The following is a 26,243-nucleotide window of genomic DNA, read 5'->3' on the forward strand; positions in this document are numbered from 1 at the left end:
TTAAAAATTCGTTTAATTTTTTTATTTATGTCGTGACGAAATGTTTTTTATTTAGTCTTTTCTTTCTTTATAATCATAGTTGTAGGTAGCTTGTAGGCAATCCCAGAAAAAATACGTATGGGGAAACGATAAAAAAGTAGTGCACACGCCACACACTATACACTAACCCATCACGTAAATATTATATTCATGTTTGCGTGTAATGGACTGATGTATATTCATATTGTATTACATACAGTGCAATATCCATATTCCATATATTGTTTGCACGAGTATAGAATAGGTATTCATGATAAAAAGAGCAAAGAACAACATTTACGTTGTTAGATATTCCAATTAAATCTAATATATTATATAAATTTTTCTTAATGTCTTAGTGTCGATTCGTCACAAATATATAAAATACTTTTGTTGGTATATATTTTTTTTAAAGTTACGAAAACATTCATGTGATATTTTATTTGAAAGAATACTTATTGATGAAAGAGCTTAGTATAAATTATAATTAAAAGCAGATTTTTTTTTATAACATAGTAATAAACTTCGATTTTTTTTTTAAATTTTGCACTTATTTTGTGCTTTGTTTGTTATATTGTGTATTTTACGGGAAATGAATTTAAAATGGTGAAATTTTTTTAAGATTACCTAGATTATGATTAACTACATATAACTAGATACTAATTTCGTAATTTGAAATTTCCATATTAAGTTATTGACGAATCAAATGCCGACCAGGTAGGATCGATCGAAAAAAACAATTAGAATATTATTTAACAGACGATAAAATCAATGATATAATAATGGGTTTTTTCTAAAAATATTTTTTTAAACGTATCAAATATTTTACAAAAATATTAAAACTATCTTAGTAAACTCGTTTTATTTTTCTTTCAACAAGAAATAAATAAATAAAAATGATTCTAAATGACAAAATATGATCTAAAATGAAAAATGTAAAATTAAAATTAGTCATTTAGATTTATATACTGAAACACATCTACCATTACAAGTGCTTATTTTAATATAAAATATTATAAACGCAGTTTACGAATGGTATACTTTAAGGTCGTTGATTAAAAATATTAACTGTAGCTGTAGCTACTTTTAATTAACGCAAACATGAGATATATTTTAAATATTATTTATGTACATAAACATATTATGTATAATATAAACTTGTTCTGGCTGTTCGTGCCGCTCCAGTGCCGTTAAATCCAGTAAGCCCTTCCCGATTGAATATCGTATCAGTGGCCTGAAACGTTGAAAACTTCCGAAAAAATATGAACCTTCTACATTGAAAACACGATCGAGTTTTATCCAGCATCGTTTGTTATATCTATATAATATATACGAAATCGTTTATAAAATATCTACAGTGTATTAATTTTTATACGCAAAGTAGTGAATTTAACATTAAAAACAAGTAAAATGCGCTTTACAAAAACGTCTTTATAAAAAAAATATTAAAATAATAAAAAATGGTTTAAAAAATAAAAAATTCTCTATTTATATACTTTATATTTCAATTGTTCTTTAACGTCTAAAAATAAGGAAAAAATATTATATTTTAGATCTGTTGGATTATAGATTTAACCATTTTAACCTATTAAATTGTTTTTCTTCAAAATAAAAATTACATTAGACAATCAACGATTTCTTTATGTTTTAAACTTGAACGATATTTTATTTGAACGCTTTTCATCTGCGGACGTTGGGGAGTATACTTACAGTATGCCATGTTATTATACTATACTTACTAATACAAATACACTAGTAAATTTTTCTAGTATATTTAAAATACTTACGTTTTTTTTCTTCTCATCTTAATATTTTTGATAAATTGTAAATAATTTTAAAGTCTTTATTTTTAGAAAACATTTTTTTTTTTTAATTTCTGGTTAACTATAGTTCCAGTTTGATATTTCAAATCATTAAACTTGGCCGAAATATCTTGAACAATTTATATCGCTTCTAATAATGCTATACCTTGTTTTTGAAGACGAGTTATAGCCACAGGAAGACATTTAAAATTGGATTTTATAAAAGTTACCTTTAATCTTTGAGGTTTTAAAATGTTTCTGAGCACTGCTGATTGAAAATGCTTTATCTTCTCATCAAAACTTTCGACGATTTTTTAAACAATTTGGAAGTTATTACTAAAATAAATTGAAGCAGAAATTCACAATACAGTTTTATCAGACCAATTTGGACCTGACAGATTGAAAATATAAAATATGTTTTTAAAAACAAGTATTAATACGGAAAAGTCACGAAAACAAAATTACTATAAATTATTCATAAAATATTTTGGCCAAATTCATTTTTTAAACGGTATAGCAAAAAATATATATAAATGCATTAAATTCATAGCCTAGTTTATATGTATTATAATATAATCTAACGCTATTAATACTCGTAAAAACTGGTGATATTTTATTCATAACTCACGTAAATAATGAAAGCAATATATGTTTTTATGGTTAAGCATTTTCTTATTTTAAATTTATTTATATATAATAGGTAAGTATATATACAAAACAGACATTGATCACTATATATATGACGTGGTACTGTATCAACACATCTTTTAAATATTACAATATATAATAAAGTACCTATAATAGGCAATATGTTTGTTATACATTACACGGTTTAAAAATCGTTTACTATTATTTCTTAGAAATACCTTAATAGCTTTGTATAGGTAATATGCCATGATGCATATTCTACAGTATATATAAATTTTATAATAATAGCTGCTATCATTTCTACTATAATATATTTAAGTATATAATACATAGTACATACATAGGTACCTACTTGATCATAATATATTATACATATTGTATGACAAACTTATTTGAATTTCCCAAGTAAATACAGGTTCAATATTTATTATGATTACTTATATTATTATGAAAAATTGATTATTGCAGATTTGGGCGAACATTCCGATGATTTCTTATTCAGAACCATCGAAGTCTATTGCCAATAGCCTAAATTGGCCGTATGAATAATACCGAAACCGTATATAGTATCAAAAACATATTTAAAAACAGTTTTATTGACAGTAGGTCAATATACAGAGACGACGTGCTCTTCGATGGTAACGTCATCTCTTTTACGTATAATATAAAGGTTATGAGTTTATGTAACATATTTGATATAATAATATTTAACATGTCTGTGTACACACAGAAGTACCTATGATCTACCCCAAAAAGGATTTATATCTTCCTGAAAAGCTACATCTGTTTCCCGTCTATTACAGTATTGATTTGCGAGGCATTTAAAAAAAAAGATTGCCATGGTTTAAAACCAAACTATTACACACCTTTCAACATACTGTACGATCTAAACATATATATCTTATAATATATTATATCCGTGTATACTTAAATTCATATTTCTATTGCATGTTAGGCTTAAAAAAAAGCGGATCGAATACAACGAGTACCTGATGGCGTTGACACGTATTCGTGCAGCAGCTGACGTTAACGAATAAATAAGCATGTATTGTTGTTGGAAATATCCAAAAGCCTCAAGCCAAGTCCTGAAGTCGATGTTCCACATGCCAATCTGGTTCAATGAACAATTTATCTTGGCAGTAACTAGAGAATCATTGATTCACGTTGCCTGTTTGATTCCGTTCATATCCATTGAGGGTGTGTTAATATTTGATTACTGTTGTAGTAAATCATCCTGTAAAATCAACAACAGTATACCTATAATACATAGTACTTAACATTTACAAAGCCACAAGACCACTCGAGTTAACTGTAATTTTATTTGAGTAGTTACGGTATTTTAGTTAATTCGCGCGGGTTTATACGTTATCCGAAATCGTGTACACTGTATTATATATGTCGTAACCACTTAATGAAATTGATCTTTTCATGAAAAGATGACCATTTCATGAAATGGAAACGGATTTTTTACACCACGTGAAATTCGAAAATATTTCACAATATGGTCACTTTTTCATGAAATGGTCACTCTAATTTAACATCGTGTAATTTTTTTCACAATGTGGTCGTTCACTTTGTGTACTAAAAATTGAAATAAAATATTTATTACACACGTAAATGTACAAGCTTTGATAAACATAAATGTAAGTTATTTTTATCTAAAGTTAACTGAAGTTATTATATAGGTATTACATAATATATTTATATCTATTATAGCTATATTTTATAAATATTTTTAGATAATTGTTTTATTTTATCAATAAATTTTTAAAAATAATTTTAGCGTTTAAGACTTTGAATTAGGTTAAATCATTGATTTTTAAACAATTTTCAAAGTTTGTTAAAATTCAAATTTATTTCTTTCTAATCAGTGTTAATGCTTGATAGGTTGCTTATTTTATACTATAATGCACTAAATGATAACAATAATTTGTCTTAATATCAAAATTGTATTGTACATATTTCAAATACCTCCACATTCATTAAAATTAATTTTATTTTGGTCTTTCAAAAGTAATGAATTTGCTTTTAAATTTAGTTTACCATACGATACATATCTTGATGGCTCGCTTAAACTATGTATTTTTCATACTATACTGTTTTTACTTATTGAACAAAAACATATCACATACATCTACTATCTAGTTGAAAATTAAAAATTGTATAGGTACAATAGATAGGTAAATTTTATGTAATGTATTTTACTTATGTTCTGTAAATATAGTGTGACTATAATGTGATCTATCGACCTATCTATCATTTATATAATTATTACTATACAATTTATAGTGCATAGCTTAGTTTATCAAAGCTTGTACATTTACGTGTGTAATAAATATTGTATTTCAATTTTTAGTACACAAAGTGAACGACCACATTGTGAAAAAAATTACACGATGTTAAATTAGAGTGACCATTTCATGAAAAAGTGACCATATTGTGAAATATTTTCGAATTTCACGAAGTGTAAAAAATCCGTTTCCATTTCATGAAATGGTCATCTTTTCATGAAAAGATTAATTTCATCAAGTGGCTATGACATATATATATAGTATATACGTATATGTAGTGGTCTTCGTATAAAAAGTTTTCATGGTCGCAGTTTGTTCAAATTCAAATGCTGTGCCTAAATATGTAGATATATTTTAACTAAAAACACCTATATTTGTATAACCATTTATTATACAGCATACACAAAATGAGTAAATGTGTTCAAAACATAATATATCATATTTAAATAATTTTTTATAAAATATTACCGCAATCCCAATTCGAGTATTATTGAATAACATCACACACCTAACTCATGTTTAATTTAAGTAATAAAATATCTCGAGGCCCAACTTAAGTTTTTCCGTCAATTGCTATACTTCTGTATTATGTTTTAATATTAATGGCTAATGGAATATCGTTGCTCATGTGTGCCATGGCCACCAATTATATTACAAAAATATTATCATATTTTAGATTATTTGGATTCTTCTTTGGTAAACGTTAAAACTCAACAAATATTTTTTCAAAAAATAAAATGAATATTTATTCTTGTAGTCAGAACTACTATAATTTTTTTTATAACAATCATAATGAATTATAATATGATATACCTATAATGTATCTAGATCAAAATTTTAATAACATATAAGACCTTATCCTCTCAAAAATGTATACATATCCATATAAATTAGCTACTTACAGCGTTGTGATCTTATAATATTGTATAAAACTTTTTATCTTCTTATTAATTACTTATTTTTACTGTTAAATAGGTCTAAAATCTGTTAAAATTGGCATCAAATTATAAAAAAACTAATCATTTAGTTTTACAAATTTTTAAGTGGGATAATATTGATTCAGTCCGTTAACAGCAGAACACGATAACTAATGAAAATAACGCATTTGCAATAACAATAAAATTATTGACTAAAAAATTACTTATATATATAGGTAGTATGTACTATCCAATTCAGTTTATAGGTAACTAAAAATAAGCCTTCATGCCTGGGAAGTAGGAGGTATCTTTATATGTACAAAGCTGAAATTTACAGTCTCTCAATCTTTTACTATCTCAAAAAAAATCACATGTCTTCTGCACTGGTGCCAATAAAAGTAGTTATAGATATAAACACAGTTATGGCAGTCCGAAATGGTACATGGACTATATGATTATGGTTGGTATTTGTTGTCCATTTGCGACCGTGCACGTTATTTCAACAACTAAAATTTTATTTAAATTTATGATTTTACTTATCATAATTATTTAAATACAACAAAAAGAAAATAAAGAATTTCATTTCATTAACACTCAAAACGATTTCAATCTTTACAATATACCGACTATTATACATAATACATTATACACTTATAAGTAATGATACACATTTTAATATAATATGCCAATATTTCTGTTTTGATATTGTTACGATTGAACCAATAACCAATATAACTATGGTGTGTACGAGAGCGTTGTCAATTACCTCACCCCATCACTTCTGAAAATTATATAATTATATTGCATGACTGTACGCGAGTATCGCATTTTGAGACTTACGTATGTACGAGTATACTGCGGAAGTAACGGGCGTGTATGTTTTACACACTACTTATTACCAATAATATGTATAGTACACGTGCAGAAATTGAAGTATGCACTCATGTATACAATAATAATTATTTAATGTGGGGCGTGATCCATTTGCTGTATAGCCAGTGGCGTGGCGAAGTCGTGAAAATGATCAGAGGCAAGCATTTTATATCCGTCACCATTCACCAGCACCCACACAACTTTTTATATCCCCTGCCGGCCCTACATACAAGTATCTTGGGGCAAGGGCGTCATTGAGTGATGTCTACAGCTAATATGACGATCGTTTATACGCGGGGTATACTAACTATAGAACTTTTCTTTTAAAAAGTTAGTTTTTAACTGTTTATTTTTTGTTTATTAAGAGTCCAAAAATAAAAAGTGGTGAACGCTGTAACGCCTGTAACCATCTGCACTATCGTTACGATGTCTAATCAATATGTATTAGAACATGTTAAAATATACATAGTTATTTGATAATTACATTTGATTACCTTCAAAGTAGATTCTTTCTGAACTTCTGAGTTCTTACAGACTATACAGTCTTTGTATTCCGAGCGCTGAATCAAACTTATTTTGTAAATTTAAACAATGTAGCGATTGTTAGCGCCCGGGATATATATGGATACTTAAAGTTTACTAATAATTTGATTTAGGTAGGTACATAATAGTTTATAAAAATAATATCTGTCCAATCAATTACAAAAAAAGAGGGGGTTACAAATACAAAAAAAGGTTTTACATGCCATAGGACCATCTTAAGTTGTACAAAAAATCTCAAATATTTGGAAATCTATAGTTTTCAAGAATATTTTAAAATTCCAAAAATTCGATTTTGAATAACTCCATTACTTAAAAAAAATAGGGGTAAATTACTCTATGTCTTGTATAAATGTATAATATACTGTGCTAGAATTTTTATGTATTAAAAAATGTTAAATGCATTTTATTTATAAAAATATTCATTTAGAAAATAAGTATTTTTAATACTAATAAAAATCAGATAATTTACAAAATAAAAATGTTTGATTACCTATCCGTTAGTAAAATATAAAAAACAACAACATTATTTTTATTATATAGTTGATTTTAAATAGATAAATATTCTATATCTAATAAATTATAATATTAAGTTTTTTAAGGTGTTTTGTATAGGCAATTTTACTACAAATTCAAAATCTTCACTTTTTTCTTGGAAAATGTTACAGATATAATAATGCTTTACTCATAAATATTATTATTTATTATAATAGTGTAACGTTAATGACTTCCCTCATTTTTAATTGTTTTTAATCAAAAACTAGTTTTTGGTTACGATATTGAAAATTCGACTAGTAATTCATGAGCTCAAATCCCATTCAAAACGAAAGATGTGTAATTTTATCGTGTAATTATTTAGTACGTAATTTGCAAGAATTTGCATGAATTTAATCTAAGCATAAATGATAAAGAAAGTTTCAAAAGGTTGGATCAGCGAATAGCGACATATTATGTCTCCAGCCCCACACGTACCTCTTATTACAAATTTAATTAATTGTAATTTATTCAACACGTAATTAACATATATTTTGACGACAAGTCCAATACGTGTCCTGTTGGCTCGCAAAAACCATTTTCTTAATTACGTGCTAATTATTTACTAACTAATAGTGTAAGAAAAATGTCGGAATTCCAAATATTTTTTTAATTATAGATATTAATATAATTGTTATTACACAGCATACCTACCCAAAATGTAGCAGTTAGATAAGGCCGTAGATTCCTACTTCCTAGGTACGTTCCACAAATGTGAAGAAAGTTACAAACATTTTATAGAATGTTTGAGTCTATGGAAGAAAGCCAATCCACTAAATGTCGTCCAAGAAAACGTTCAAGTATCAGACGGTACGATGCTCACGGAAGGTGTTATATTCCTCAATGTATTTCTTACACAGAAAAATCTACTGTAATAATAAAAATTTATGTTTTCAGTAATTTTTCCGTGTGATTTTTAATATTAAATATTATAATTTAAAATTAAATAAAATGATTGATATCATTAAAATAAGTGATAGGTACCATTGATAATCGATTAAGTAATTAAAGAATATTTACATTTTACCACCATTGAGGGACGCCCAGACGTGAGATCATGTACATGTAAAGTCGACGTCGTTGTTAATAACATACAAATATACAATAAATACAAATTTCTCTCACACGCGCTTATTATTATATAATTATAATAAACTATACAATTTAGTATAACATCTACAGGTAAACGTAAAAAAATATAATTTTCTTTCTTTTAACGTAATTAAGTGGTTTTATAAGTAATCAAAAATGTTAATCACTCTCCTTGCAAAAATCTAAAAACGTCACTATACCGGCTTATACCAGCTACCCGGTATTTGGTTTGACCTCGGTGAAGGACGTGAATGAAAAGAAAACACCGAGAACAAGGATCATCAAAAAAAATAAAACCATGAAACGCAAATATATTGGTTAAACGATTTACAAAGTTCAGTAGTTGATAACAACGAACATTTGACCCGTTTTAATGTTTCATACGGTTGAGTAGAAACAAAGAAAGAATGTATAGAGCTAGAAACATTATACTGTAGTTATTTACTGATTAGGACGGGAGAAGATTCCGATGAGCGGGACTACTTGGAATGGCCAAAATCTACTGCTATGCGCGGTGACTGAGGAACTGAATTCTGTAAGGAAAAGATCCCGGTAAGCTGTCGTAAAAACAGGATTTTGGATGTCAGGACGAGGTGTTTTTACTTAATGCTTGGAGGAATCTATAGCAGCTGTAGCATTGGACGGGAGAAAGATGGAGGCTTAGTTAAGAGACATCCCGTCGCATACCTAACTACCCCGTTCCAAAAGACTCAATAAACTTTATAAATTCAAAAAAATGAAGTAAAAATATACACGAATTTACAATGCACGGTTATTTAATATATAATAATGGATTCTGGTGATGTTGTCAATCCAAGACGTAATGGAATCTGATACCTAAACAGGTCGTGAAATTTAAAATTTGGCATATACGCATGTCGCTCACGTAGGTATTATTATGACGTAATTACATATTGTTGATCGAATGATTAAGACTTTTGCGGAACGGTATTCGTGTGCGGAAACCCATAAAAACATACCTACCATATAAGAGGTATAGTTATCTATTATTGTCTATTGACATAATTTAATTTGTCTACTGGCTACTACCTAATTGTATAATATGTTAACGTTATATTAATAATTGTAAAAATGTACGAATTCGAAACTGAACAATAATTTATTGTGTGTTAAATGTTCTGAACTTTTAAAGTCTCATTACTCATTAGTGATTAGAATATAATAAACTTTTGATTATTTTAACTCAAAATCTTAAACGTGTACAATAGAATCCCTCTGTTAAATTCTACAAATTTTAAAGTTTAAAAAATAATATTACAGGTCGTAATTTTAAATACACTTTAAAATAATCATAGATAAGCTAATGCGCAAACTAAAAACTAAAAAAAAAATAATATTAATTTTGATAAATAATAAATTTATTAATCACAATTTAAGTTTATCACAATACTGATACATTATAAATTGACAACATACTGCACAAAAGTGTATAGTACACTGTATAGTCACAGGTGACTGGTCATACTAAAATATGATCAGTGCGTTAAATCAATTGATCTAAATTGATTGAAAATTGTTATAAATACAGTGTCTATTTAAAAGATAAAATGTTCTTTTAAAACAACAAAAAATAATACTCTAATAAATCTTACAAGAACCCTATTGATAACTATAATACTGATACTATAAAATTTAAAAATAAAATGAAAAAAAACAGAAAACCAAGAAATATAAACTAATTAGGAAACTTACTTTAAAATTAATCATAGGAAAAAAAATTATTTTCAGTAAATTTAAATTGGACAATAATTAAAATAATTCAAAAATGTACTATAAATGATGAAAATATGTTTTTAAATAATGTTATTTCCATGCTTGATTTCTCTCGATAATTTTTTTTTCAGCATCTGAATACTGAAGTATGCTTAATATTGCGTTTAAATGTCCAGTGGTATTAGAGGGATCGGTAAGATAATAGTAAAATGCTGATTTTAAGAATTGTAGTGTCATTTCAGCATCATGTAGTGGACGCTGACGTTGTTGTTCCAATTGTTGTTGGAGAATAGTTTCATACATTGCCTGTAAAACACAAAATAAAAGATTTTTTTGATAAATGGGAGTTAATAAATAAACTTATTTTGCAAAGCTATTAGGTTATCTCTAGTCAGCCATGATTAGGATAAACCAGTGCAATAGTAATTACTAATTATGTACACTTTTTTTTACAATATTGTGTTTATCTACAAAAAAAACAAACAAAAATAAAAAAAAAACCATATAAAAGACAAAACTATATATTCTGTTCACTTACTACTGAAACAGGATAATAAAAGAAGTGCATAAAATATATTTCACCTAAGCAAATTAAGGTATCAATTATGAATTAATCTAAAAATATTTCATCTATTTAGTATATATTTTACATATAGTCTACAGATTTCAAAAAAAAATTCTATTTTTTTTTACATTTTAATGAATAACTTATCAATACCATAAACTTTTATAATCAATTGTATATTAGTATATTGTTTTGATGTTATTACAATAAAAAAAAGTAAAGAATTGTACTAGAAAAAACAATTTAGGAAAAACTTTATTTTGTAATAAATATTACATAAAATAGTAATTTTACACTTAAGCTTACAAAAATTGGATTGTTTGGTTTCATATAAAAATTGCTATACCACGTGCAATAAAACAATTGAAAATTTAAGAAGTGAAACTTTGATAATTACTTTTTTTTTTTTTTCATAGTTAAATAACTCATATTAAAAAAATATGTGAATTTCATATTTGTTTTGTATTATATTCCTTGAATAAAATTCATTATAAAATAATGTATGTCATTAACTTTGATCTATTACTGTTCTATATTTCCTATCCACCAACTACTTGCCAAATAAAAATAGTAAATAACAATATACAATATTAATAAAACAAAAACAATTTATTATAGAAATCCAATCCAGTATTGATCAATGTACAACTCGCTTAAACTCCCATGCATAAGAAATTAAAATGCCATAAATTTGCACATAAGAGGGGATCTAAGAGACGAACCTTTTTCGTGCCGATCATCCAAAGGGCAATGGCCTCAGGTCCGGATAATAAAGTGCCACCAACACTTTGGCTACGTCCCTAAATTTTAAACATATTCTAAAAAGATTCTAAACAAATAATTGTTTACTCAAGACAAACGTGTACAGTAATAAATTCGCAAAATAAAATTGCTACATGTTAGTGAACACAAACACAAGAAGGTTAGAAATTAGAATATTTGAATAGAATGTAGTATATTATAATTAAATAATTCAAAATAGTATATCTTACTTTGGTCTTTTTTAATTGCAATTTAATATTGCTCAACTCATCTACATCATCTTCAAGTTCCTGGTTATCAGTCTCAGTATCCTAAATAAGTATATTGATAAATAAGTACTAATAATATAAAAATGCTGAGAAAATGAATAAGGTATGACAAACCTTTTCTAGACATACAATTTGTTGAGTTTGTGTTGAGATAACATGATTTTTGTCTGAATCGGATTTCTGTAATGAGCTTTGAGAATTTACTGTAATAGCATCATAGAAATTGTGGTGCGTTTGATCAGTTTCAGTCCTCTAAAAACCCATAAATACATATTAAAAATATTGATAAACTGTTTTTTTTTTTTTTTTTGAAAAATAAACCTTATCTAATTGTAATATTGATTGAGTCTGAGTAAGAGCATCACAAAAATTCTTCTTTATGTGGTTAATAGAAGCTGAATCAGTAGTAGTTATAGTATTATCTTGTACAGTTTTAGACCATTTAAGGAAATCATTTTCCCTTTCAAGTTCTTTAATTCTGATGTTTGCTTCATCAAGTAATGGTTTTAATCCGTAATATCTTAAAAAACATACATTAAATATCACATTAAAAAACTAATATAGATTTAAATACAACTCATATTATTTTTATATCATTACTCTTCTATGATAAAAATAAAAATAGAAAATAATAACTTAGCAGAATTTGATGATTGTTTTGTTATTGTGAAGTTTGTATTTATCAAAGAATATATAATAATATAATAGAATCTACACTTCTCACTTTCATCTTCACTGACTTTTTTGACAAACCATCATGTCTTTGTCTTAAACTCAATCACTTATATTAAAAACAATTTTTTTAATCATACCTCTGCCTAAATTTTCTTAACTTTAATACTACAAATCAAGTTATCTTATTGTTAAGTAATTCTGACTTAATCATTAATTCGTAAGAAAAAATATTGGTTGTTATGCAATATCATGTGGCTATTTTGATATCATTCTTGCAAGTATACTGTAGTATATGCAAGTATATCATACAGGAATAAGCATGGCTGAAATTCCAGTAAGACAAAATCTCTGGATCAAAATTCAATAAAAATCTATACTGTTTACATTATTATCCAACAATAAATAAGTAGAAGTAACAGCTCTTACTTTTCATTAAGTTCTCCTAAGCTTTTTAATAATTCTTCAATCTTATCATTATGTTTCTCGCGTAACTCATCATAAGCTTGGCGTAATTTCTTAGCTTCATCATATTCATCACCATGCCCTGAATCTGCTGGTGATGGTGATGGATTTAAAAAACTTCTTGAAAGTTTGCTAAAATAGGAAATAGAAAAACCAATTAAAAAATTTTAATGACATTTTATTTTCAAAAGAATAATTACGTCGAATCAGGTTCAGGGGTTTGTTCTTTGCTGGGTATGAACCTAGCAGTTTCCTCATCTTCATCACCTTCTGCGATTGAATTATTAGCAGCTTCATATCCACACTTTACTTTAAGTTCAATATTTTCTCTTTTAAGCTGATCAATTTCTGTATCTTTATCATTTAGTTCACTGTGAGCATCATTTAGCAATCTCTAAATTATTCAATAACTATTATCATTATTGAACATTATAATGTTAAAATGATTTTGTTTTACTCTAAGATTTCTGATAGTTCGACTAGATCTTTGTGTAGGAGTAAGATACTCTTCACTGCCAATATTTGAGGGGCAATAGTGTAAATAAGCCTTTTTACGACTGGAATATGTGGTGCCATTAAGAGCAAACATAGAATGACCATTATCACATTGACTGCTGGTTGTACTGCCAAAACTTTTTTCTGATGCACAATCATCATCTTTTTCATATGTATTTAAAGTTTGCTAAAAATAATATTAATAATTTAGATGTATACATAAATTAATAAATATATATATATTATTAATATGTTAATCAAATTTTCATACATAAATACTAAATATAATTATAAAATTTTATCAGTATTACTATTAATATATTATAAAAATAGTTAGTACTTAGCGAACAGTATTAAAAGTATGAGCCTAAATTTTTCTAATTATAATTTTAAAATATGAATACCTACTATTACTTTATAAATTATAATTATTGTGTTTATTTACAATTGTATCATAATTTTATTTAATATTAATTTTAGATTCTAAACGTAATATTAAATGTTTTTATTTCATGGAGTTTTTTTTCAAGTGTCATACACGATTAAATGCTTCTAATTTCAATGTTTGAAATGGTTTAGTATAGGAAATTGGATCTACTTTAAAGAGGTCAAAATTAAAAATTCAGTTAATTTTTTTTAATGGGGAAAAATAAACAAAAAATTAAGAACATTTTTGTTTTATATCAAAATCTAGAAAATTTAATACAATATTTATCAGAATTGGTTCATACTGAAACCATAAAATCTGAAATATATAAAAAGATAATTAATTTTTATGTTTAAATTTAGATAAAATTAAAAAATGTATTAAATATATATATATATATAACAAAATATACTTTGTCTTGGCTCAAAATTATTTTGCATATACTAATAATATATCATTGAATTCAAATTTTACACACCCATAAAAGTCACCCAGTCAGTAACTAATATACAGCAGAGCAGTATCCACTTGCTAATTTTTTATGTATGAATTTTTAGTAAATTTTGGTTGTACATATATTATATTTTATTCTTGATAATAATAATTGTATGTATTAGGCTTTCACATGCTTAGAAAAATACTTTTGTCTTCAAAAAACATTTTCTAAGTACTGGCTTTCATTGGATTTCATAACATAATAGCCCTACAATTGGTAACATTCCAATGTGTTCAAAACATTATTTTCTAAAAGCATATTTTAAAACATTTTAAAAATAGAATTCCACGTAAATAGAATAAAAAATATATGTCTTATCTAGTTTAAAAAATATTAAAACCTTATTGTACAGTAATCTACTGATTAATAACAACTTATAATAATTTATAAAATTTAAAAGCTATTTAGAACCTACCTAACTAATAACTTAAAGATTTTAATATTTTTATTTCCATTTACTAACAGATCAGACCTGTAAATTTAAATTGGGTCTAAGACAGAGGATCATCTTAGATCACAGATACACATATGTAATTTTTTTTGAAATTTTATTATGGGTTGGTTTTTAATACTTACAACTTATTACATGTATTATTAGTTATTAGTAATATAGACCTAACATATGAGTATAGGTTCTATAAGAATATTTCTTGTTTTTATCAGTGCACTTACAACCTTACAATTTTATTCACTTATGGAATCTATATTGGACATACTATGTATCATTAATTTCAGGACTCTGGTAACAACAACAAACATTAATATGTATCTTAATTTTTTTGATTTCTGCTATTTCAATACAACTAATGATATATTTTATTTATTATTGCATTTTTTAAGATTTAATAATATATTTATCTCATAGCCTAAATTATAATTTATGATAAATCTACAATTAATAGACACTAAGCATTTTAAAAAAGTGATTGATTTTAAAAACGACCAAACATGCACAAAAATTAAAAACAATCAGTTGGTGAAATGTTTATATTTGTTTTAAAATAACTAAAGCAGACAAGAGGAGAAACAAATTTTTAAAAATGAATAATATCCACATTCATTACGATAGACAATATTCATTACCACTACATTATTATTATACTATACCTATTATAATGTATTGTTTAATGTTAGTATACATCATCAGATAGGTAACTAATTCGATATGTATATTTAATACTTTTTAGTTATTTAGAAAAGAAAATATCAACTATAAAAAAAAAGTTGTCCTCAAGTAACTTAATTTTGCCATTTTAATATCAATATTTATTAATATTTATTTAACACAATTATTTATTAATTTCATTATAATTATTAATTTTCATTATCATTTGTATTATAAGTTATATATTTAATATTCTGATGACAATTATCAGAATACTATATTAAAACCAAATACTTAAGTTGATAAAATTATAAATATTTTAATTTAATCTGATGATTAAACAAATAAAAATTATTTCTATAATAATGTAATTATTAAACAATAAATATTAATAGTTCTTTCTGTTTATTTGATAATAAAAACAAAATCAAAGTTTTTCAATTTTTTTTTTTTTTTTTTTGTTTATCAATTCCTTATTTAATTATTGTAATTAAAATAATCATTTATATTTATATTAATAGGTAATTACTAATTATTATTGAAAATTATATCATTATTTTTACTTATAGTCATAGCTGCAATTTGGAGGGGGGGAGTGCTTAGGTGTGCTTAGCATCCCAAGTTGTTTTATGTTCATTTAGATTTGAATAGTAACATGTATCCAAAACCTTGAAATGTCATAATAAAAATAGATAGATGAAAATAAGCACCTCCAGTTTTTTTATTGAAATTGCGCCCCTGTCCATAGTCACAACCATTATAAATATCCTATCAATAATCTACCTTCTATCTGAGGTACTAAAATAAATATTATCATGAAAATAGTATAATTAATAACCCTATGCTTAATTAACATAGTCTTAAAGTATGTGTCAAAAAATAAAAAATTATCAACTATCTACTATTGGTAGGTACATTAAATTAAATGCCAACAGTATCAGACACCTTTCTTTAGAAGCTATGAAAGATACCTACTTTATTTATATTATCCATACAGTTAATTTAAATGTGAAAATCAGTTTTTCACTTACTAGACTTTGATGTCTTTGGATCTTTGGTGTTCTATTCGAGTGCCGCAACCAATTCGGCTTTGGAATACGGCTGGGCGATGCATTATTACTGTTTGACATTCTGAGATCAGACAACATCAACAATTATAATAATAAATATAAAAGGTAACTGTTTTGATGGAAATTTATTATGTTCACACACGTCATAATATTATTGAGCAGACGGGAATCAGCCTTGTGCAATTTGCGCAATGCTAGCTATTGTGGCGGCGAATGCCGGTCAATATAGAAAGGAAAAAGTCAAAAATTCTTATGAATACTTAAAAACTCACATGAATGTCACGGGACTGGTAATGGTGTCATCATCACAAAATTATAATACGCGACGAAGTTGGTTTAATTCGATTTTTATTCGGAAACCCGTTCCGGTCGGCATAAATTCATAACATTAATGATGTTATTGGTGTACTGCATACTTAGTTTATTTATTAATAAGTATCGTTTAGCATTAGGTCACTATAGGCCCTGGACGCGGATTAATTAACAAAACACAATTATTGTAAAATTTAAAATCATTACTAGAAATGCCACTGCCCGACACAACAATAGGAGTAGTACGGGACGATGTACTGTAAAAATGTAAAATCAATTTGAAATTTGAAATTCAAACCCGGCTTCGTAAATTCGTAATAATTTATAATATTATTATTACCGACTATATTATAATATAGTATTATAAAATTAATATTTTCGTCGATAAAAACGTATAAATACAGACAATACTGTAATAACACTAATAACTAAAAATATAAAAGTATTAAAAGTAACAAATAACAGTTTTCGGTGGTGTTTGTCAACCCAAACGCGAGTACGAATTACGCGAACGCGACGAGAACACGGTATAGATAAGACGGTTGTCGCGGTCGTGGAGATATTGTTGTTGTTGTTGTTGGTGCGGTGACCTCGGCGTGGCGATTCTCAAATCGGCTACTGCCGTACTGCGGTCTGCGACTGTGGTGGCACGGCGCGACGAATCCCGTCACCGGTCCGTCGGTAATCGGCGTACTGTTGCTACTATTGCTAGCACTCGTAGTGGCGGGAATACAAATTATGAACCGTCGAGTTTCGACTTCATAGTCACACCAATACCCGTATAATACATATTCCGCGGTCACACGTCCAGTACACAAATACAACTTATTGTTTAATAATATTAAAATTTAAATAAATATTAAGCCATCATTTTTTACGCGTTTTACGTTGAATATTGTTGTTGAAAGCGATTTAATATAAATCGTTAAACGGCACAGGTAATCGAAGGTTAAATTATTATCATAATATCATGCAGTAAACACTAAGTATACATATATTATTGTATGGACTCGTTAGCGCGTTGCTTTAACCTACTATGGACAGTGTAGTGGACAGTGGTAGCTGTATACCAGCAAAATGACTACCTATTACCAAAATACTACAATTACATTAGGTGGATAATACATTCCCTTCCCCAAACTAGTGTTTGTTCACGTACCTACGTAGTTACGGTTTAACTTTTCGAATGCACATATGTTTTTTGTTTAATAAAAGTGTTAAAAACCGTATTGAGAGTAAATGCCTATTTATTTTTACACCAACAGTCAGTCATAAAAAAATGAAAATAATAATTGTATAGATACGTTTGAAAGTTTACACATCACAAATCCAATTACAACAATTACACATATGACTGTCATGACGCTATAGTACATAGGTAACCAGGTAGTCGATAGATACTTCATAGGTACACTAGTTCTACATGTATTTAATGCTTTAATGCAATTGTCATTTAAAGCTGCCACTCGTTTGCTATTTAATTGTAAATCCGAAACGATTAATTAATGTTATACCTACCATGAATATATTTTAATGTGGATACATTATGTATAGGTACTTATATTATCATAACTTAATAATAAGTATTAAGCGCTTGGCAGCTGATTATTACAAGAGTGTTCGTTGGTATTAAATAACATAGGTAATCGACAAAAGTTAGTATCTCTATAAGACGTTATATGATAATATGGTGCATTGTGTTGTATATAGTATGTATATACACTTGTAACATTTTAATTTATATATACCTATAATATTGATATATCTTATACAATTCAAAATTAAACGCATAGGTACATGCGATTTATAAGTAGATACCTAAAAATTTGGCATTCTGGTACAACATTAAACATACAAAATTGAGTATAATGCCATGTTAATATTATATTCATTTTATTCTTCCTTTGTCGTATATGATTTCTGAAACAAAAATTTACAAAAACATAATAACCATTATTAGATGATAATAAATCTGGACAGCAAAACTATACCATAATAATATATAATAATATCAATATTTCGTGTTTAATTTTTATTACCTATCTATTTAATAATTTATATTATTATACATTATATTTTGATTATAAACCATAGAAACAAATGAAATTAATATGATAATAACTTACATTAGGCGGATGAATGCCCCAGTAGATGTTATTAAAATATTCACCGGCTAGATAGGTAAATGGAGCATAAAAAAAGGTTCCGGTGAAGAACATCACTCTCAATGGTAAGTTTAGTTTCGCAAGAATAGGGTAAACCCACATGCCACTCTTGTAAAATATATAGTTAATCCTGTAAATAAATATTTAATCATTACATTATCATAATTTACATTTATGAAATTTAACTTAATTATGATGGCTAATCACAACCAAATGTATTGTTTGGACAAAAGCAAAATTTACAATTATCAACTACTAATGTTGAAAAAAGTTTCTCCAGGTACATATAAGAATTTATTGTGTGATAAATAAGTACAAAAATACAAAAAACTTCGATAACTGAAAAAAACAGCTGTGATACATTTTCACAGTGTAAGCAATGTTTTTATTTATTAATTATTGATTTTTCTATATTTATATTATCAATTATTATATTTTTTTCATTTAAAAAAAATTATTTCAATGTAATTTTAAATTTAGTTAGTGTAATTTATTAGATATATTAATGTAAAAATTCAATTAATTTAAATATTGAATATGTTTTTAATGCGATAATTTCACTTCTTTAATACCTATAATTACTTTAATAATTATTGATTAATACGACTTAAATGTCTATTAGTGACATTTCTGATTTGTTTCTAATTGATAAAATGTTTGTATCATAATTTATCGTTGTTAAATATTACATCCATTATCTATTCATTTTAAAATACCTATAAATATTTGTAAATTGTAAATTATTATACATATACTTAGCTGATACCTATCTAATTTTTATAAGTCAATATTCTTACAATGTTCTAAAGGACTCTATACAAAAACAAAAAATTAAATTTTATAATTTAAATCTATTTTTTTTTATTATTATTATTTAAAGATATATCTGTATTCTCTAAAAAAAAATCAATAAAATCTATCATTAAATAATTTTTATTTTTATTTTTAGTTTACGACTTTTTCAAAATGTTTATATTTATTTGTCCCACTTTTTTATTATTCTGATGATTATAATATCTATATTGTTATAATCAATAGTCATATACTTATATAGATAATGTTTTACTATCATTTATATTTATTTTAAGTGTATCAAATAGATATTGGCTTTCACCATTTTTCCATCTCTTTTATTAACATATTTTACGTACAAGTTATATGCCTAATTATTTTTTAGATCACTACTTTCCAAATGAAATCATCCGATGTTCTATTTTCGAATTTTCCTAAACAATTTGGCCAGCATAAATAATGAAATATTTAACATTTAAATAGATGTTAAATATTAATGTATAGTATATATTATTTAATAATAATATTATACTCATTTATAATGTTATTATATTATTTAGACGGGCGCTAAATAATAAATTACAATATACCTACACTTATAAATAGATAGATACTTAAATAAAATTTATTATTGAAAAAAGAAGTTAACTTAAGTTAATAAGTGCCACCTAGTATTTACCTAGGTAAATCTACGTAAATTTGTAAATTTCGTTTGAATTTTTTTATTGGTACGCATTTTATTCACTTTAATTTAAGAGTATTTATATGTGTACAGAAACTTTATTCGCAAATTTAATTGTTTTCCCTTATATAGGCTTTTTTAATACCTACGTTAATTAAAGAAGCTATTTATTTATTGTATTTTAGTATTTGATATTTATAATTTTTAATTTTAATCAGTTATAAGATTAAAACCATTATAACATTAAAATATTGAAAAAATGATGCATGAAAATCTAACTCTACTTACCAAACCAAATAGCAAAGTTTAAAAGCAATAAAAACAGACAATCCTGTAATTCTGGATGGATATTCTCGGTAAGTTGTGATCATTTCCAATATCGCAAATATAAAAATATGTGCATGTGTGACATGATTCAGCCAACTCGGAAAGTATAGATCATAGTGCATAGGCATAACTAAAGATTTGTCAGCAAACCACATTGGCCAAAAGCTTAAGGTAATGAACTGTAAAACAATAATCACCAATGTAATTAAGAATATATTTTTAAAATTCGCTTATTGCTCTTATGATATTCATATAATATATTTTTTTAATTTGTATTGTTAATTATAAAATTAAATATATTAAGTATAATTAATTTATAACAATCAATTATAATTTATAGATATTATAACTTATTAGTATTATTATAACTAGCTATTTATATAAAAAGTCTATTGAAAAATATTAATTACTTATAAGTTATATTATGATATATAATATATTAATTTACTTATCTAACATATACGGTATACTATTAAGGAACTATTTACAATTAAACATTATTTTTATAAATTATAACATTTACACGTCACTGGTGTAGGTGTAGTGAGATCTATAGACAGATAAGACTTAACTTAAGATCATTCTGAGTCCACACAGAGACATCAGTTCAGTGTCCAATCAGTGATGTAAAATATCAAATATGAATACTTATTCTGCTTTTTTTTTTTAATTTAATAATATGTCTAATATTTAAATATTGGAAAAATGACTGATATTTAAATATTTTAATAGATAACTGCGAAAGTAATTCAAGTTACGAGGACGTAATTACAAAAAATATGTTTAATTATAGCTTCTTTTATTGGGTATTTTTTTCTATTAAAACAAAGTTTTATTTTTACAATCTAAATTTACACGTTATACAATAAGTAAATTAACAATATTTAAATGATGGGAAAGGGAGTATTGAAAGTCTTATGTGTTTTTTGTTGGTGAGCATAGAAAGTTTATTTAAAGTTGAAATGCAAACGTATCTTTTTTATGAGCTTTGAAGTTGAACTGTTAAAAAAATTGAATTTGATAAGTATACTGGTTGTTTTGTTATGATTCAAAAATATGAATTACGGAAACTTGACACAATATATCACATTATACTTTTATAATAGTTTTCGATGTTGAAGTATAAATTAATAACAGTTATAAAAATATGATATGTTAGTAATAATTATTAATTTATAATTTATAAATGCAATGGTTACAACAAAAATGTTTATAGCAACATCCATTATTACTTATTACTTGTTAGTTATTTTAAATAAAAAAAAAAAAAAAACTAATATATAAATATAATATATTACATATTTAATATATATTAACTTATAAGTTTAAAAATAGATGCGTATATATGATCTACAGTAGAATTGTTTTTTATACATAGTGATTTATCACTGAATTCAAATTTAACACATAGAATATATTATACAGTGATTTAGGTACTCAATGGTCAGATATATTTAAAACCTACTATAGGTTAGGTCAGCTCTTCAATTTTTAATTATATATATAAGTAATATTATACATGGATTTTTAACTAAATTAAAATTAATTTTTATCGATTTTTATTATAATTTGTAAATATAACTACATATTACCATAGAAAGCGGGAATGCAAAAATTGTAAAAAAATTGTGTTTGCTTCTTTTAAGTGATTCTGATGTGATAGCCGAGCAAGTATGCACGGCGATGTGATCGATGAACACCGCGTATAGGTAAAAAACTGTTTGGATGACCTGTGAAAAAAAAATCAACCACTATTGTAGTGCTGTCATTTATTCAGACATACAGTTCATTCAAAGCCCAAAAAATGTAAACCAGTGTATTATTATGTATACAATTATAATCAGAATTACATTTCATCATTTTTCAACTAAATTAAAAGTAATTTGTTTTGATTTATCTATAAAGGTTATCTAATACCTATTATAGTATAGTCAAGTACAATCAACTACCATAGAGGGATTAGGATCAATTTCTTTGAATTTTAAGAAATAATAATAAACTGGTGTACATCAATAAGTAACTCTGAGCTACATTATTAGATCTATTATAATTAAGAATTTTTTCATATTTATTTTATTAATATTATCCAATCCGATCATGTGCTAAACTTGTTTAATCTTAACTTGACTACTCGACTAACGAAAGAAAAATAATATCAAACATATTACTAAAATAGTAGAACTCAATAATCTTAAAAGCCCTACAAGTACAAGGGAGTATGAGTATAGTAATCAGTTACTACCTATCTAGAAACCTTAACACTTTAATATTATAGTCTTATTATAACAACAAATAATTATGTAATATGCTTCTGTAATAACGAATTTGTATAGCTGTTAAAATAAAATATACCCTTGCGAACTTTAAAGATTAAAAGTTAAAATTTAAAATGATTTAAAAAATTGTTAGATTGTTTTTAGATATTGTTGGATAATTTATAGTTTCTCAAATTTTATTTTCATTATTAGAAAATTTTCCACTTTTACCTTAACCTAAACTAACGTACAAATAGCAATTTAATTGACTTTATTCAAGACACTGGAATATTTTTAACTATTCATATTTCACTACTGTATTTATTCATACTTTTACATTAATATAAACACGAATGATTTTTAGAACGAATCATTTAAAGTTTTATTTAGTTAGAACAATTACACAACAATAAGATAAAATAGTGAGTAAATAATTTTGGCAAAGTTTACAATATCTAAAATTAAATTTAAGTTACACTTAGTATATCTTATAAATATTAAAGAATTAAAATTTACGTTCAAATTTACAATTTTATTAAAACGCTCGACAATTTTTACTTTCAGGTCTTAGTAATTAAAAATAAATAATTATATGAATTACTTACAATGAAATAATATGAAAATGGTCGTTTTTTTAATTAATTTAATACATAATTTAAAATTCAAACTTAAAACTTAAAAAAAAAAGTCTACGTTTATTATCCTTTTTGAATTACCTACACAAACAATAAAACAGAAATTTCTAGATAAATGGTACAAATATGGTTTAATTCCAAAACAAGTTTTAGTAAACTTCTGTGTTGCTATCTTTACGGTATCAGTATAAAAGTTAAAAATATTATTATTTATTGTTGAAAATCAAGTCTTAAAAACATTGAAAGTTGTTCAAAAATATCTAACAATTTACTGACGAATTTATTTTTAAATGTTGACTAGTTAATATTACATTTTCGCCGTTAAGTTTGCAAGAGTATAAATTACCATATATGTGCTAAGAAAAACTAAAAAGTACCTATAGAAGAGAAAAAGGTGAAAATAAAGACGCCTACAACGGTTAGCATTTATGTGGAGGCTGAGCTCCTGCAGATCTGCAGCAGAGTTCCATGAAAAATGTCTGGAAAATTGTTTTTGAAATTCAGTGTTCCACAAGGGCCAAAGACTATAAACGTATTTAATATTTATTAAAATAATAAACATTTTACTTAGAAAATAGTATATGGAGGTGTAAAAAATTTGCAAATAATCAAACTTAATGAATGAAAATAAAAATAACTTAACGATGCGTATAGTATATAAGCAAAAAGTATTTACCATATTGCAGAAGGTTAAATATTTGAATTTTCCACCGACGGCCTCATCTAGGGGGTTCAGATGGGCTGGTATGTTGACGTATGTGTAGTAATAGTAGAGTGAGTAAGTGAAGAGCACGGCACCTAACAGATGTACGCCCTTGTTGATGGTGTCCAAAATGCAGGTCTTGTCCGCGGTGGTCATTATTCGTCGTAACCGATTTTCTCCAATATAATATTATAATAGAACAGAATATATTATATTATATCGTAAAGAAAAAAATACTGCACCACCGAAGACAAATTCGTCTACATACTAACTATATAACAGTATTGTATCGACAAAATAGATCATTCGTTTAAAACCGTATTTTACTTGCACTTGTTAAAGTTAACGATAACTTGTATGCAATCGTACGTTATATTTGTTGTCTTCCCTCGTTCGCGGTGTCAGATGGAATGAAAACGACAAAAACAAACTGACTCAACTTCACGGGTCTGGATCGGTCGAACGGTACGTGATTATTAATCATAAATTACACCTTCAGATTTGTATATTAATACAATGAAATATTATTATCACACCGTCATAGGTACCCAAAGTGTATTATTAACGAGATACTGACACGGTGAATATTAATAAACTATGTACAGTATACACCGCATACGGTCTCGGCATAGATAAGAGAAGCCCGGATGAACTTTAGCCAGTTTACCGGTTTACCTATATCCTAAATTGTTAGATAAATTAATAATTAAACTGTCATAATAAATTGGTAAACATTATAATCCTAGGTTAATAGTTTATACAAGGCGATTCTCTTTAATACATTTTAATACGTATTATTTTTACTTTTTTTTTTATTAAATTTTCTGTTGGAAATATTTCAATTTTATAATAATAATAATTTTTACTTGGCCAGAAGAAACATTTTACTTTAATATGTTTGTTGGTTAGTCCATTATCATTTTGTGATTTTTAATTGATTGCCAAGTAAAAATTCAATTATTTGAAAAAGAATAATTTTCTAAAAACTTTCAACTTCCAAATATCAAGTTTTGAAGTTTGATTCATAGACTGTGTTTTAAGTATAAAGATCATAGATTAATGGAAAAAAAGACCTGATTTTGACCAGATATCGGTCATTATTTACTCAACCCTCAAACAATATATCTAAATAAAATATAACACACATTTAAGATATTATTTTTATTTTTATTATTATTCTTACTCTGCTTATAAAATTAAAAATGTAGGTTTTTGGAGTCATTTGCGTTATTTAAAAATAAAAAGCTGTTACCAACAAAAATAAGTGGCAATATAAAATGTTATAATTGCATAACACTAACATTTTTCAAACTATTTATACTTTCAAAATAATAAGTATTTACTGTTGAGTACCATCCTATATCATATTCGTATACATATGACTATTTACGTTTACGTATAATTAATCAAAAGTTAGCAATGCATTTTAGTATCAATTCGACCTCTAAATAAATTTATGTCTATAGAAATATCACATATAAATTATACAGGTAACTATGTATTTTATAACCAATCAAAAATAATATTATTCAATCACAACATTTTCGATCGATTACCTCTTTATTACTTAATATTTTTAATGTATAAATACTTAATA

The 26,243-nt window shown here is 25.8% G+C and overlaps 2 protein-coding genes across 4 annotated transcripts; both read right to left on the reverse strand.

Moving 5' to 3' along the window:
• Window positions 1–10,507: 10,507 nt before the first annotated feature.
• Window positions 10,508–17,420, reverse strand: LOC112591225 (calponin homology domain-containing protein DDB_G0272472). Of its 3 annotated transcripts, none has more exons than XM_025334978.1 (10): window positions 17,048–17,420; window positions 16,737–16,836; window positions 13,640–13,864; window positions 13,383–13,576; window positions 13,147–13,314; window positions 12,367–12,565; window positions 12,175–12,297; window positions 12,007–12,087; window positions 11,737–11,814; window positions 10,508–10,755 (listed from the first exon to the last, which is right to left on the reverse strand). In XM_025334978.1, the coding sequence occupies exons 2-10, from the start codon at window positions 16,833–16,835 to the stop codon at window positions 10,540–10,542; spliced, it is 1,383 nt and encodes a 460-aa protein (XP_025190763.1). In that variant the 5' UTR covers window position 16,836; window positions 17,048–17,420; the 3' UTR covers window positions 10,508–10,539. The 3 variants fall into 3 exon arrangements, with proteins under 3 accessions (XP_025190763.1, XP_025190762.1, XP_025190764.1); XM_025334977.1 differs by having other exon boundaries at window positions 12,160–12,297; XM_025334979.1 differs by lacking the exon at window positions 11,737–11,814 and having other exon boundaries at window positions 12,160–12,297.
• An 896-nt stretch (window positions 17,421–18,316) lies between these two features.
• On the reverse strand, window positions 18,317–25,227 carry LOC112591223 (androgen-induced gene 1 protein-like). Its single transcript, XM_025334976.1, has 5 exons — window positions 24,620–25,227; window positions 22,646–22,783; window positions 21,015–21,232; window positions 19,214–19,382; window positions 18,317–19,007 (listed from the first exon to the last, which is right to left on the reverse strand). Exons 1-5 carry the CDS (start codon window positions 24,800–24,802, stop codon window positions 18,981–18,983), a joined length of 735 nt encoding a protein of 244 aa, XP_025190761.1. The 5' UTR covers window positions 24,803–25,227; the 3' UTR covers window positions 18,317–18,980.
• Between the last annotated feature and the right edge of the window lie 1,016 nt (window positions 25,228–26,243).

The sequence above is a fragment of the Melanaphis sacchari genome, unplaced genomic scaffold (genome assembly GCF_002803265.2).
Source record: "Melanaphis sacchari strain LSU unplaced genomic scaffold, SCAv2.0 Contig12_pilon_pilon, whole genome shotgun sequence".
NCBI classification, from domain to species: domain Eukaryota; kingdom Metazoa; phylum Arthropoda; class Insecta; order Hemiptera; family Aphididae; genus Melanaphis; species Melanaphis sacchari.

What these genes read in the sequence shown, in the direction of transcription:
- LOC112591225 (XM_025334977.1), bottom strand. Translation starts at nt 16,835, where the DNA reads ATGTCAAACAGTAATAATGCATCGCCCAGCCGTATTCCAAAGCCGAAT. An exon ending in ACCCCTGAACCTGATTCGAC is followed by an intron (nt 13,315 to 13,382) that starts GTAATTATTCTT and finishes TTCCTATTTTAG; the next exon opens with CAAACTTTCAAGAAGTTTTT. An exon ending in TTAGGAGAACTTAATGAAAA is followed by an intron (nt 12,566 to 13,146) that starts GTAAGAGCTGTT and finishes ATGTTTTTTAAG; the next exon opens with ATATTACGGATTAAAACCAT.
- LOC112591223 (XM_025334976.1), bottom strand. Translation starts at nt 24,802, where the DNA reads ATGACCACCGCGGACAAGACCTGCATTTTGGACACCATCAACAAGGGC. An exon ending in TTGCATTCCCGCTTTCTATG is followed by an intron (nt 21,233 to 22,645) that starts GTAATATGTAGT and finishes ATTGTTTTACAG; the next exon opens with TTCATTACCTTAAGCTTTTG. An exon ending in AAACTTTGCTATTTGGTTTG is followed by an intron (nt 19,383 to 21,014) that starts GTAAGTAGAGTT and finishes ATTTATTTACAG; the next exon opens with GATTAACTATATATTTTACA.